The following is a 15,453-nucleotide window of genomic DNA, read 5'->3' on the forward strand; positions in this document are numbered from 1 at the left end:
TGCAATAATAAATCATCCCAATATGAAAAGGAGAATTTGCAGAATGGAAAAACTAAAATTGACCAAAAAATTCCAAAACAAATTAGATATGGGTGTTACTGCTATCATAACATGTATGTCTGAGCTCTTTAAGTCACAGTTTAAGTCATATGAGACAGAAAAACACTGAGTGGAGAAACTGGTTTCAGAGTATTTGCATTTAATCTCTTGTTATTGAATTGAAGGTGGGACCGTTTTGTAATAGGATGATCCTGAAATGATTCCCAGTGTTCAGTGCTTTATGACACACATCCAAATGCATATTTCAACACAACACAGATTAACAGCTGAAAAGACAAAGGCAGAGATGTAAGAGCGCTTACATTCAGCACCACATTCATGAGCTCGGTGTGGAAAATCTCCAGGTCAAAAAGCGACGAGTCACTCTGCCATCTCAAAGTAAGAGTCTGTGCAGGTAAATCAGGATTTAAGGTTAAACCACGAGGTACAGGAGGTTCACCCAGACCTGTAACATTACAAAGAGAGAGGAGACATGACCAAAGGATTCATTTAATTTGTTAAATCCTGGCATATACTTGTAATGAATTAAGTAAGCCGTACAGTGTGCAAAATTCTATCAATTATGATGGCTGGTGGTCAGATGGTGCAAGGTTTCAGAGGAACTAACAAGAAGTTTGAAGAGAGTTTGATGAATAGCTCCTTTCAGTGCATGCACTACAGTTCTTACTATTATTAGTTATTATAAAACAGTTAATTGTAATATTTCATAATATTACTGCTATTGCTGTATTTTTGATTTTAAAAAAAAAACTCACCGACCCCACACTTTTGAATGGAATAAAGTGTATTAATTTACATTTAATTGTGGATGACTACCACTAAATTAAACCAGAGTTACGACACGTTTCATTAATGTCACATAATCCAAGTTAAACCTGGAGTGAGAATTCTCAAAAACGTCTTGATCAAACTTGATGACACTCACCGTTCTGTGTGAGGGAGCGTTTGACCCCGAGGCTCAGCAACAGAGCCAGAGTCACCCAGCCCTCCATACTGACCGATCCAGAACCGCTTACAGAAAGAGTCAAATACAACTCCTAGACCTACAACAAAACACAAAAACTATTAAAAAGATGGAAATTAAAGATGGAAATCAGATGTATGTCAATTCTTATATTTGTAAAAAAATATCTCATCAGGAGAGTTAAATATAATCTGGAAACAAAAATCAATAATACCTTGCAATTGTGATACTGAATTTGCAAATACCGATGAAACTTATTTTTTCTCAGTTTCTTTTCATCACTAAACATTTTTAAAATGGCACAAACGTTTAGCATAAATCTCACAAAAATATGTTGTGGTCCAATTTCACTCCAAAACCCAAAGAAATTTAAAGGGGTCATATGATGCGATTTCATTTTTTCCTTTCTCTTTGGAGTGTTACAAGCTCTTGGTGCATAAAGAAGATCTGTAAAGTTGCAACGACTAAAGTCTCAAATCCAAAGAGATATTCTTTATAAAAGTTAAGAGTCAGCCACACCCTCCTAAAACGGCTCGTTCGAACATGCCCCCATATATCTACCTCACTATGTGGGAAGATTTGCATAACGCCGCCCAAATGTTCACGCAAAGAAAGAAGGCGTAACTTTTAGTCTCACTGTAGTATTGTTGCCGCTGCCACGCGTTTCAAAAAGGCGGGGCATAGAGGAGAAACAATAATGTACAGTATGTGGAAAATAATGTGGTTTTTTTACTTTAAACCGCATAAACACATTTCATTACACCAAATACACAAAATAATGTTCTTTTTAGCAGCATCATATGACCCCTTTAAATAGAAAATTACTGCATAAAGATAACAAAGCCTGTTTTTAGGACCATTAACACATTTTCCCTTCCAAATTCTCTACCATAATCCATCTGAACATTCATATTATTTTTAGTCTTAAATTTAAATATTTTTTCCTTATCCTCTAGATTTACCTTAAAGGGTTAGTTCACCCAAATATGAAAATTCTGTCATTAATTAATCTCCCTCATGTCGTTCCAAACCCGTAAAAGCTTCGTTCATCTTCAGAACACAAGTTAAGATATTTTTGATGAAATCCGAGAGCTTTCTGACCCTAAGTGACAGCAATGCAACTCAAACGTTCAGGGCCCAGAAGTAGTAGTAAGGCCTTAAAAATAAGGATACCAAAAAAAAAAAAGTTTGTTAAAATCTAAAAGGATATTAAGTTGACCTTAAATCAATTTTTGAACTGTCACTATTGGCATATATGCAACAAAGATTAAGTCAACATATTTTACTAAAAGGCCTACCAATCTCTGTATAAAATCTCTGTGATGCAGCCATCCTTCTAAAGTCATTTTTATCTTCAATCTCAAGTGAGATTGTCATTTTGAACCCCTTCTACAAAACAGTAGATTACATTTACATTAGAGACATTTAATATTTAGAATTTTATCACTATTTATGTTTGTCTTTCTTCCGAGAAAATTAAAAAAAAAAAAATTTAAATCAATCATTTGAACTGGGGAAGTTTCTGCAATTTGGTTGATCTGACACGCAAAGACTTGCTTGCCTGATCGTAAACCTTTTTTCCCAGTAAACCTTTTTGACCGGCCAGTGATCGGAATTGGACGATTTTTCGCATGACCGGCCTGGATTGGTGACCGGCCGGTCAGTCTCACCACGTCTTGCCGATTCCGAGCTGATCCTTTTATTGCCAGCGGCGCCGGCAATGACATCACAGCCATGCGCACACTCACAGTCGCGTGTAAACATGTCGTTTCGCGTGAGAATGATTCTAATTTTAATTGCATTCAGTGTAAACGGCGACTGATAATGTATTTATGTGTGCCAGATGAGGCTTGCACAGCCTGAGCGAGTGTGTGAGAGAGACAGCACACACAAAGTAACTCACAGAAATTTATAGATGCATACTGCGGTAGAAAAAAAAAAAAAGATATTTACAAAATTTGATTTAGGTTAGCAACATTATACGGCCATGTTTCCCCGAATATCAATATCAACACGATTGCAGTGTGACACTGATTGATTTTTTTATACAATAGTATTTCAATAAACAAGAAGTTAAAATTAAGTGACTTAAGATTTTAGACAAAATATTGACTGTTTTTGCTCAATTTCGCATGACGAAAATATTTCCGATCAAAGCCACAGCAGAACTGTTGTGTGTCTCCGAGCAACACACAGCAGTGTTTCGTTACTGAATGAATTCACGTTTTTTAACTAATCGAGTGACTCAATGATTGGCCCATTCATAAGGACAGTCACTTGCCTCGTTTCTGAATGAATCAGCCGTTTGAATGAATCGCTTGAAAGAATTAATAAATGACTCACTCATTAAAACAGACATTTGTCGCCACCTACTGGTGGTTTAGTCGTATTTAAAAGTATCACTGCATTTTTTCAACATTTATTTGTATGTTTAAAAAAATATGTAAAACATTAATCTTATAAAATGTATGCATTTGAAATTTTGCAGTGTAAATGCATTTATGGCACCTCAGCTTCATCAAACTGTCTGTGTAAATGCATCTAATGCCACTTCAGAGACAGCTTCCGTTTCCTCAGCAGTGGAAAGATAGAGTTTGTTAATGCTAATTTCATTTGAATGGTAACAACTCTACAGTTTCTTATTATTCTAACTGAATTAATTGAAACAAAGTAATAATTTGATGTGAAAGATGACACATTTAATAAGGTTAGGGGGAAAAAATTACCATTTATAAACATAGTGGCAATACAAAAAATAAATAAAAATAGTTACATACAGCAACTCATTTTAAGTTAACTATTTCTTCCTCTTTCCAGTCACAGAGCACTTTATTTTGGGAGTTAAGTGACAGAAAATCTGTAAACTTAGTCCAGATTGGGGGAATTGTAATGTTTAATAATTTCTTTTATTATGTAAATAATTTGTGCATTGAAATTTGCATAGATTTTTGTTTGTATACACTGTCAATTATAGTTCTTAGAAAGAAAATCAGAATCGACAAAAATCGGTATCGGCAGGTCACACTTCCAAAAAATCGGAAATCGGAATCGGCCAAGAAAATTGCAATCGGTGCATCTCTAGTAATGTCTCTTTTTCTACAGCCTTTACACAATTCTCCCACTTGTTCACTTTCTCTCCTCCCGGTCATGAGCGTAAATGTCCCTACAAAATGGTCTTTTAGGTGTTGATTTATAAACCGTTAATATCACACAATTATCAACAGTACTTCTTACAAATCTCTTACTGCACCTTACCGCTACACCTGGTCTCCTATTATTCCCTGAAAAACCGGAATTTCCAGTCCTCACCTGTTTTTTCAACCATAAATCAAGACAAAAACACCTAACTGAGATTTCTACCATGACATGCTCTTAGATCAACTGCAAAATGTAACTGGTATTCCGGGACAGGCATTAAGATGACAGTGTTTCCCACACATAGGCTTTAGTTGGGCAGGCCGGGCCGCACAGGTATATTAACGGCCACCCAAGTATATTTGGAGAAACATTTTTGCTTTTATTTTTATCCGCCCGAAATAATGAAACCATCCGCGATAGATTAACTAGTGGAAAATCTCCCCTCCGCCTACACGTTTCGTATCTGCTCGTTCTGTGCGCGCGAGAACGGTTTCAGACTGCTTCAAAGTGATTCTCAATCAATGAATAGCGCACATTTATGCCAAGCGATTGCTTATGAACAAGCAAGCTTATGAGTTGATGAATTATGACAATGTTTACTTTATGACCTTTATATAATATGTTTTAGACTGTTGTAAGAATGCATATTTTAATTTCTCATCTGAAGGATCAGCCCGCAATAGTATAGACATTTCAAAATAAGAGTCCCAGTGTATTTCGGGTTTGTTTTTAATTAAGTCACACGTTAAGTTTTTTCCTTTTTTGGGGGGTGGATTATTGATATTGTGGTTACACAATAAATTGTATTTTATTTCATTTCCATTTAACTCATAGTAAACTACTGTAATTTCTGGCTGGGATGCTTCCCCACAGGAAAGAACATTATTTGACATTATTCAATATATAGATTTTACTAGTATCAGTAAAATCTGTGTCCCGTTCACTGAGAGAGAAACTATATGACAAAGCAAGGAGAACTCTTACCATTTAAATGCTGTAATGTACAATGCATGATATGAGTATGTAATTAAATGTAATAGTAGCCTATGTAATTAAAATTAATTTCAATAAATAAAAAGTTAAAAATCACACATTATTTGTAATTTGTCACATGTGTACCATTTTTGTGCCATGGGTATAGAGGATTTTTCCACCCGACTACCACTGCAACTATATTTCAAACCTGTGGGAAGCACTGGGTGATTTATATCCTGTCCCGTCTAATGTCACAATTTTGTTTAAACAGAGAATTATGTTAAGTTAACGCCAGTAAAGTATGGAGTACTACAAGGATCTGTCTTAGGCCCTCTTCTATTTTCAATATACATTCATTGCATCCCCTTGAAAATATTATTAGTAAAAATGGTATTAGTTAGCATTGTTATGCAGAGGATATTTAGTTGTATAGGCTATTTAATTAAGACCAGATTAAATTTCTGAATTATTTCAGTTAACTGAACGTGTTAAAGATATAAATGATTAGGTGACAATTGTTTTCAATTAAATTTGGATAAGACAGAGATATTACTTATTGGACCAAAAACCTGTACACAGAAGCTCTTAGAATACAATCTGCAACTAGAAATATGTACTGTTACTTCTTCCTCTACAGTCAAAGACTGGAGTGTTTATCATTCAACAACTTGATTTTTGAAAATCATGAATTTACATGTTACAAAACAGCCTTCTTCCATCTTAGTAACCTCAAGCTACGGAACGTTACCGGTTTCTGATGCAGAGAAGCTAGTTCATGCATTCATGACCTTTAGACTGGATTATAGTAATGCACTACTAGATGATGGCTATCCTGCTTTCTCAATACACAAGCTACAGTTAGTCCAAAATGCAGAATGAAAATATGGTCAAGAAAATATGATCATGTCACCTCAATTTTTTCATCTCTACATTGGCTACCTATTAATATTCCTCTGGTCCTAGAGATTTTTAGATGAATGCCTAAACTTTTTGGGTCAGGTAGAATCTGTGATTTGGGTATGTAGAAACATTAATTATCTGTGAAGCGGTTTTAAATATGTATTGTGAAACGTGCTATACAAATAAGTACGAATCTAATTTAATTTTAGGAGTGAAAATCTGATCAAACAAGCCCTTTTTTGTGTAGATATGTTTTCAGGTGGTAGCATGCCAGTTATCTGATCAATCAAAATAACAAGGGATGCACGATATTGGATTTTTGCCGATATCCGATATGCCGATAATTTTCAGCTCATTTTGGCCGATAGCCGATACCGATATATAATTATTTTTAATTTTGGTTAGTTTTTAACAGGAACTTATTTGTTAGGATTAAATAAACAATAATAAAGTTATTTTATAATGACAGTACATTGAATATTTGAAAATAACTATAAATAAACTTTTAATCACTGCAATTTTTTTCAGAAAGATGCAGTGGTAACCTTAACATTTTATTTTATGATAACATTTGTAAATGGTCTAAAGCAAAAGAGTTGTAAAAATTATGAAAATATTTTAGAGCTCATAATTTGTTTAAACCTATATAACATATTACACATTAATGAATAAATCAGTAGGTATATATACAATTATTTAACTTAAGTGTCATGTTTGTGATTCTTTTTGTTCATGTAAGCTATAGCTTCATAAATCAAATGGCCTTTAAATCAAAACATACTCATGAATTTATGGCATCAATTACTGCTTTATTTAATCAGAAACAGTCTAAATATTATTTGTGTATTTTGCTTTCATTTTATTAGAAGTTGGCCAACAGCGCCCCCTACGGAATTAAAACTTCTTACTGAGTGGGCATTAGGACCCGGGGTAGGCTGCCGCTGCACGTGCTGTTACTGTTTACTCTATCATACACCGAACGCTTCATTCCGTACGTGCATTCTCAGTTTAAATGCAGCGATCCAAAGCAGTGAATGCAATCACCATTTAGGAAAACTTTTGCTTCAAGAATGAGCCACAATGCTGACGTGATCTAAATGCAGTATTGACGTGATCTAATCGCTAGCACACCCTGAGCACATGTGAGTTAATGTATTCCTCTCATCGGCAAGACATATCGGCATAATTTTACATATCGGGCCGATGCCGATATTTACATTTAAAGCCATTATCAGCCGATTTCGATATTGGTCCGATAATATCGTGCATCCCTAAAAATAACACAGAGGACTGAGGTAGAGAATACGTGGGACGATGTTGGTTCGCATCATGAGCATCTTATCAGTGCAGGACATTCCAAAGATGAATTCACAAGGGCACAAATATAGAATACATAACATTCCTATAAAAAAAGATTAAATTAGCACAAAGCTGCAGCTCCTACTTCTGATTCAAGGCCGTAAAAAGAAAAACACATGAAAACAGAAACTAAATAACTAGATTTTTTTTGTTTTTACACTTTTGCAAAAATGCTAGACATTGTGGTTGGCAGGGCTTTGAGCACTGTATTTGCGCATTCAAGGTCTAAGGTCTTCTGAATGGCTGTTAGCGAATTTCTATGTGGTTTCTAGGAAGTTACTTACTGGTTTCAATACAGCACGTTTGAGGAAACTAGTTACACACCAAAGTTTAATACATATCAGGTTTTAGCAAGGACCGCTGACTACCAATCTAACAGAATCAGCAATCCACACCAGTCAAGGTATTTTTTTAGACAAAAATAAGCTAAATGGATTATGAACAGGCACCGGGTGAAGTTGCAGCTCATATGGGAACAATAACTTTACAAAAAAGCAAAAACAGTGAAGAACTCAAGGTGAATCGAAGCAGCAAATTAAATGGTCATAATAAAAATATTATTCAACCATCTACATCAACAATTCTGTTAATTACAATAAAGCTGAAATAAAATTAAACTTGAATATTGGATGAAAAACAAAATGAAACTCAACGAAAGCTAGAAATGAAATTAGTTTAAGATTAATTTTACTAACTGGAAATACATAAAACTAAAATAAAAATTAATTAAATATAGGCTACATAATATTTAAAAATTAAACAATACCAAATAAAAATAACTAAAGTACAAAACTAGAAAGCTAGAAACAGAAATTAGTTTAAGATGAATTTTACTAACTGGAAATACATAAAACTAAAATAAAAATTAATTAAATATAGGCTACATAATATTTAAAAATTAAACAATACCAAATAAAAATAACTAAAGTACAAAACTAAATTATTAAAATTATAATAAAGACTGAAATGATAAAAATTAAAGCTAAATCAAAATATACTTGGTTATATAGGCTTACTGCATTTTTTTCTGAGCTATGAACAGACACAAATGCCTTTCTTTCCCACCCAGCACATTTACACATGCTGAGAACAATGACAATCTGTCCAGAACAGCGCGCTGTAATGGCTTCCTTCCTCCTATATCGCACAAACCTACACAACTGAATGAGTCTCACTGATTCATAATAAGACACTTAAACATGAAAAAAAAAACATCTTGCCACTGACCAGTATTGTTATTGTTAATCAAAACTATTAAAAAATGTTTTTATTAACTGAAATACATCTGAAATATAACAAAATATAAATATTAGAAAAAAGCTTTAATAAAATTACATTACAAATTATGGTTAAAAAATATTTTTCACTGAAATAAAGTAGGGTTAATTTATTAAAGCACTAAAATTATTAAAACAAAAACTGAAATAAAAATGAAGCTAAATAGGAATACTTAAAAATAATAATAAAAATGACAAATGTGCATAACAAAATTACTAAAACTAAAATAAAAACTGAACATCTAAAAACAAATGCTAATTCTAAATATTTATAAACACTAATACTAATAGTAATAATAGTATATAAATAATACTATAACAACACTAAGGATGACCAAAATTCTGAGGGTCACCTTATGTGCTAAAAAAACCCACTCAATTCTTTGTGAAGCAGAGACTCAACAGATCTCAGACATCATATTACTACAGGGACAGTCCACCAGAAAATGAAATCCTGTCATCATTTAGCATGTCTCTCCAAAAATGTAAGACACCGAGATGTTCGGCATAAATGACAGTTTCAGTCACCATTCGCTTTCCACTTTCAAGAAATACAAGTAAACGGAACAACAACAACAACAACAACAACAACAACAACAACAACAACAACAACAACAACAACAACAACAACAACAACAACAACAACAACAACAACAACAACAACAACAACAACAACAACAACAACAACAACAACAACAACAACAACAACAACAACAACAACAACAACAACAACAACAACAACAACAACAACAACAACAACAACAACAACAACAACAACAACAACAACAACAACAACAACAACAACAACAACAACAACAACAACAACAACAACAACAACAACAACAACAACAACAACAACAACAACAACAACAACAACAACAACAACAACGGAACGTATACAAATATGTACAGCTAACGTTACACATATATTAGAGTTACAGATATACGCACGAAGAATAAAAAAACAGCACATTTAAACGGATGAATTTCCTTTAATTCACCTCATTTGATTAGAAAAGTAAGAAACAGTAACATTCAAATGTCTCAAACGCCATGGCGTTGTCCAGTATTACCACAATTACTCCAAGTTAACTAATCTTATAATATAAGATAAGATAAAAGATTTTCGATATATTCATAAAACACAAACACGAACATCACGAGTCGATACAGACAAACAGGAGACTTTCTGGCGTTAAAAAACAAACATGCTCCCAAACTGTTACCTTGATGTTTTAGTAGTCTTATGTCTTCGAAGTGACCCGATTATATCCAGTAAATGTTTGGTTTATTAGCAGCACATGGCCTTCTTGTTCCAGACGGGTGTCTAAAACTGAGGGAACCGAACCGGATTCCCAGAATCGCTCCCGAGTCCCGAACTAGATCTTATCGTCCTACTAACCGTTCATTATGCGACAAACCCTCGCCTTCCTCCAGGGGGCGCTTGTCGGCTCAAGGCCGCATCCTCCGCGTTCAAATCTCAGCGTGTTTTGGTCTTATTAAAGACCTTTATGCTAGCGAATATAATCGTTTAAATCTATTAATCCCACTCGACACGTAAATGGAAATTCGCCTAGGTAATCCTCGTGTAATTATGAAACACAACGCCGCTCCCGCTAATCACAAGCAACTGTGATTAGTTCAGCTCGACCAGCGCTGAGAAAAGTAACAGGTACCACGTGACAAGGTTATCAGCGTGATTCTTCATGTATGTAATTTATACATGAATAATGATACTGGGAAACTTTAATAGCCACTGAATTGAAAATACACAGTGAAGAGGTAAAACTGGAGAATTATATTAAGCCCTATTTATACCTGACCAATCAGAAGCGACTTTCTGTCCGCTAAGCCACGCCCACGTGGCCCGCTTTTTAGTAGTGATGCAGTTGCACCCGTGTCTTATTCTAGGGATTTATTCAACAGGGCTGCTGGACGGAGGGGGGATTGGGGAGGGGACGGGCCAGGGTGGGAGCGTGGGCGGCTTGGTGACGTGGGTGAAGAACCACTGAGCCAACACCAAACAAACACCCAAATTCAGCTGCTTCTTCACCCTCTTCTATCTCTTGGACACATCCCTGTGAAACAGTAGCTAATAGGGAAAAGTTAAAAAAAAATTTTTTTTTTTTTTTTTGGGAAAATCTTTTTGTCCAGTCCCTCTCTCAGGAATGCAAAGATTAGGCAACTCTTTCGGAAAGATATAATTACTCTGTAATATCTTATTGGAGTAATTCTTTTGAAGATATTCCTTGGAAGAAAGTGTGGTCCTTACCTAACAAATATCGAATCACTAAAGAGATATCTTTTAAGTTGCTACACCGATTTGACCCTGTCAGGCTTTATCTTAAAATATGTTTCCTGAGATGGATCCTCTCTGCTCCTTTTGTGGAAGATGAGTCTGACCGGCATCTTTTTTGGGAGTGTGTCCATGCAGCTTCCTTTTGGAAGAAATTTTGTATGCTTCTATCTTAGACCATTTTTCTTTGGTGTTTTGGTGGTTTAAGGAGGTCTTATTTGGTAACAAGAATCTAAAAGACAAGTATTTTCTAATAAATCTATTGATTTTCTTAGCTATGTTTTTTATACATAAATGCACATTTTTGTCTGTTAAACCTCTATATATTGTTTTTTTGTAAAGACTTGAAATGTTATTTGGATACTATCTGTAATTCCAGCAATGTCAAAGCCTTAAAATCCTATACATCGTGCACGAAGTATAATATGAATGCTTTTTTATAGTGTGCTATTGACTATGAGTTGAATGTATGAGAGAGGCAGGGATTTAGCAAAGTTTTTTTTTCTTCTTTCATCTCGAATTTAATTTATTTTAAATTCAGAAAAAAGCAATAATAATTAAAATGTAAAAAAAAAAACAGACAAATAAATTAGATGTGTATAATTTGATAAATATTTTGAAAATACCCGCATGAACACTAAATGAAAAGAATCTAAATCCTAAATATGAAATATTAATTTAATTAAATGATTAATAATGTAAACATTATATTTAATATAAATATTAAACATTAAAGTAAAATCTTGAGATAAACATTCTGAGAATTTGGAGATTGATTTCGATCTAAAGAGCTGTTTTGACTGAAGAGTGTATTCATTGATTATGTTTTGATTAACTGATTATGATTTGATTATATTGACTAATAAGATTATTTTATGGCATCAGAGAATGTTTTTAAAGGATTGCTGTCAAAACATTTGCTTTTAAAAGCATTTGAAGCATTTCCATCAATGGCCTGTAGATGGAAGTCTGTGCTTAGCCTATATAAAGGATGCATAGTTTTCTTAAAGGAGACATATTATGCCCCTTTTTACAATATGTAATATAAGTATCTGGTGTCCCCAGAATGTGTCTGTGAAGTTTCAGCTCAAAATACTCCACAGATCATTTATTATATCATTTTGAAAATACCTATTTTGAGTGGAGGTTTTTCAGGAGGTTGTCTCTTTAAATGCAAATGAGCTGCTGCTCCCCGCCCCCTTTTCTAGAATAGAGCTGTGCTATTACAGCTCAGACCTGCTAAAAAACATCTGTTTTGGTTCTGATTATCATGTTTATCGCACTGAAATCATGCGTTTTAAACCATATGAGTTTAAACTTCAGATATACTATTTTCTGAGAGCACACATCTGAAGCACGCGGACAGAAAGCGGCTGTCACAGCATGCGAGCACTAAACTAAGTTCTCTTTCAAACACAAGTTTACGTTAAAAACACACGAGTTACAAAAAACAGTGGGTTATGTCTGTGAAGGTAAACAGCTGGGAAATAAATCTCATGTTTATTTTAGATCCGTGTGGCAGCCAGTGTTGGGGGTACGTAATCAGATTACTTTTTTCAAGTAACTAGTAAAGTAACGCATTACTTTTTAATTTACAAGAGTATCTTTTTCTACTTTTAATATCTGAGTTACTTTTTCAAATAAGTAACGCAAGTTACTTTTTTTCTCCAGTTTATTGATTGGCAGCTCTCCTGTCCCCATGTTGAGAGAAATTAAATCAATAAATCCACTGCTTTCTTGTCTCCTCTGAGGCTGGGACTCTAAATAGTGTTCTGTGCTCGTCTGTGCAGCCAAAGACAGAACAGTTAGCATGTTTTGCTCAAACTTTCGTCATGGCATCAGAACTGGTACACCGTTGTCGCTTGCGAAAACACAATAATGGCGCCGTGGGTGGAAACTTACAGATTAAGGGGCGGTAATATTATAATGAGATCCCTTTGCCACGTCACCAAGGGAGCGAAATCAGACGCGCTCGTTTTCTCAGACGCTTGCAGAAAAAGGCTTCCCAAAACAAGATTACTGGGTTAATCTTTTTCACGTTTCCTTGGTTGGTAGATGCACCGGGAACCTGATTATAGCACTTAAAACCTGGAAAAGTCAGATTTTCATGATATGTCACCTTTAAACTTCATGATTATTAAACAACATGGCCTTGCCATATATGGTTTATCATCATCGTACCTTTCTGTAAGCATAATTAAAAATAACACCGAAGCACATACATCAACTTTCGCTTCATGACTCACAGGCAATAAATCTAAGTCTGGAGGCATTACTTCTTTAACCTCAAACGGAAGGCAGCAGTAGGAGGAGCACTTTAAAGGTTCATAGAACACCTCCTACACTTTGACAGAAGCTCAGAGCAGATGCTGAGAGAGTTTACATCCACCAAAATGAATCTCCATTGGACAAAGATGCTTACAGTTTTCATCCTGTTTGAAAATGCTATAGGCTGGAATTCTTCTTCAGGTCAGATATAAATCAGGATAGGTTTAGCCTCAACTCAAATTCATTGGTCACACTTTAGAGTATTATTTTTCTGAATTGCATCTCTCTTAAATCATTTCACCACAGATACTGTCAGTGTGCCAGACATTATTAATCTTCAGGCTTTGGACATGTGGAGACTGGAGATGGAGTGGATGATGAATCAGAATGAAGAACGGAGAAATCAAACCTATGAAATACAAGTTGGACGCACAACAAACATGGATATTGTCGACAGCGTACGCAAAACACATAATTCCTCAGCTCCTATCACGTTATCGCCTGATTTCTGAATTTTGCACTAACTGTTTACAGTCTTGTCCACAGATGAACATAAGCAGAGGATCACTGGAAGCAGTTCACACACTGGTTTGGACTTCACAGCTCCCGCTGAACTGTGTCGATCACTCTGTTAGAATAAGACTCATCTCTGAGGCTTCACCATCCAGCTCTTGGAGTTCATGGAAAACCATCTATGGTAGGATATTTAAAGTTCATTGCAAAAGCACGTGATCAAGAACGAAGATCTTCATAAAAATAGTGGGGTTTAAAAGTTTGGAAACATTATGCTTTTTAAATGTTTTTAATAAAGTCTCTTATACTCACCAAGGCTGCATTTATTTGATTAAAAAATACAGTAAAAAGAGTAATGTGAAATATTATTACAATTTGAAATACTTATTTTCTATTTGAATATATTTGAAATGTAATTATTCCTGTGATGCAAAGCTGAATTTGTCTTCAGTGTGACATGATCCTTCAGAAATCATTCTAATACGCTGATACGTGTATGTATGTATGTATGTATGTATGTATGTGTATGTACATGTATGTATGTGTGTGTGTGTGTTATATAATGTGATATATCATATGTGACCATGGACCACAAAACCAGTCTTAAGAGTTGATTTTTCAAAATTGAGATTTATACATCATCTGAAAGCTGAATAAATAAGCTTTCCATTGATGTATGATTTGTTAGGTCAATATTTGGCCGAGATACAACTATTTGAAAATCTGGAATCTGAGGGTGCAAAAAAATCTAAATATTGAGAAAAAAAATCACCTTTAAAGTTGTCCAAATGAAGTGCTTAGCAATGCATATTACTAATCAAAAATCAAGTTTTGATATATTTACGGTAGGAAATGTACAAAATATCTTCATGGAACATGATCTTAATATCCTAATGATTTTTGGCATGAAAGAAAAATCTATAATTTTGACCCATACAATGTGTTTTTGGCTATTGCTACAAATATCCCCCAGCGACTTAAGACCTTCCTCTTTTCACCCAACTGTCACTGATGAAAGTGCAATTCTGAGAGCATGTTGGCCCACCAGCCTCAGCAGCTAAACAACACCAGCTTGGGCCAGTAAACGACCACCAAACCATAGCTACAGCATAGAAAACATGCTTAAAAACATGTTAGCAATCGCATAAAAACACCCTGACAACCAACCACATGACAGTAGCACGGTGTTGATGATTTCTGCACATTCAAACACCATTGTTTAAATGTATGGAGTGGTTGGATATTTATTCATATTTACTCATTTTCTTGTAGGGGAGATGAACTTAGCCCACAATCAAATCAGGATGTTTCCAGATGACCAGGTGCTTCAGGAGGGATCCACGATGATGTTCTGCTGCATTTATCCCACAGAGACACACATCACCTCTATGTTCTTCAGCAACACTCCCTATAAAGTCATCAACATAAGCCCACGGGTCAAAGCCATTCGAGTGGAAAACATCAAAGCCACAAATTCATTCGGTGTCAACTTCTACTGCGATAGGAACAGTGATGTAGTATATAACTTTGTCACCTGTGAGTATTAAGAGTCCCATTGTCCAACACAATTCAAATGCGCCCATATAGGCTAAATATTTCTTACAGTATTATGATGAAGATGCTAGTTTTGAAGTTTTTTATTCATTAGTTATTTTTATTTTTGTATATATATATATATATATATATATATATATATATATATA

At 34.7% G+C, this 15,453-nt stretch overlaps 2 protein-coding genes across 2 annotated transcripts in view; one reads left to right on the plus strand and one right to left on the minus strand.

Annotated features, from left to right (window-relative positions):
• Nucleotides 1–10,062, minus strand: part of LOC107567645 (leukemia inhibitory factor receptor-like) — a 24,552-nt gene extending 14,490 nt beyond the window's left edge. Inside the window, exons 1-3 of the mRNA XM_016253355.1 lie at nt 9,900–10,062; nt 986–1,103; nt 290–505 (exon numbers count right to left, since the gene is read on the minus strand). Of these exons, the coding sequence (XP_016108841.1) occupies nt 290–505; nt 986–1,052 (283 nt within the window). The 5' untranslated portion in view covers nt 1,053–1,103; nt 9,900–10,062. The remainder of the gene's footprint in view (nt 1–289; nt 506–985; nt 1,104–9,899) is intronic.
• Nucleotides 10,063–13,344: 3,282 nt separating this feature from the next.
• The window catches only part of LOC107567646 (leukemia inhibitory factor receptor-like), a 15,511-nt gene continuing 13,402 nt past the window's right edge, over nt 13,345–15,453 (plus strand). Inside the window, exons 1-3 of the mRNA XM_016253356.1 lie at nt 13,345–13,438; nt 13,544–13,934; nt 15,023–15,286. Coding sequence (XP_016108842.1) covers nt 13,625–13,934; nt 15,023–15,286 — 574 coding nt within the window. The 5' untranslated portion in view covers nt 13,345–13,438; nt 13,544–13,624. The remainder of the gene's footprint in view (nt 13,439–13,543; nt 13,935–15,022; nt 15,287–15,453) is intronic.

Source organism: Sinocyclocheilus grahami, unplaced genomic scaffold, assembly GCF_001515645.1.
Source record: "Sinocyclocheilus grahami isolate Dianchi unplaced genomic scaffold, SAMN03320097.WGS_v1.1 scaffold1177.1, whole genome shotgun sequence".
NCBI classification, from domain to species: Eukaryota; Metazoa; Chordata; class Actinopteri; order Cypriniformes; family Cyprinidae; genus Sinocyclocheilus; species Sinocyclocheilus grahami.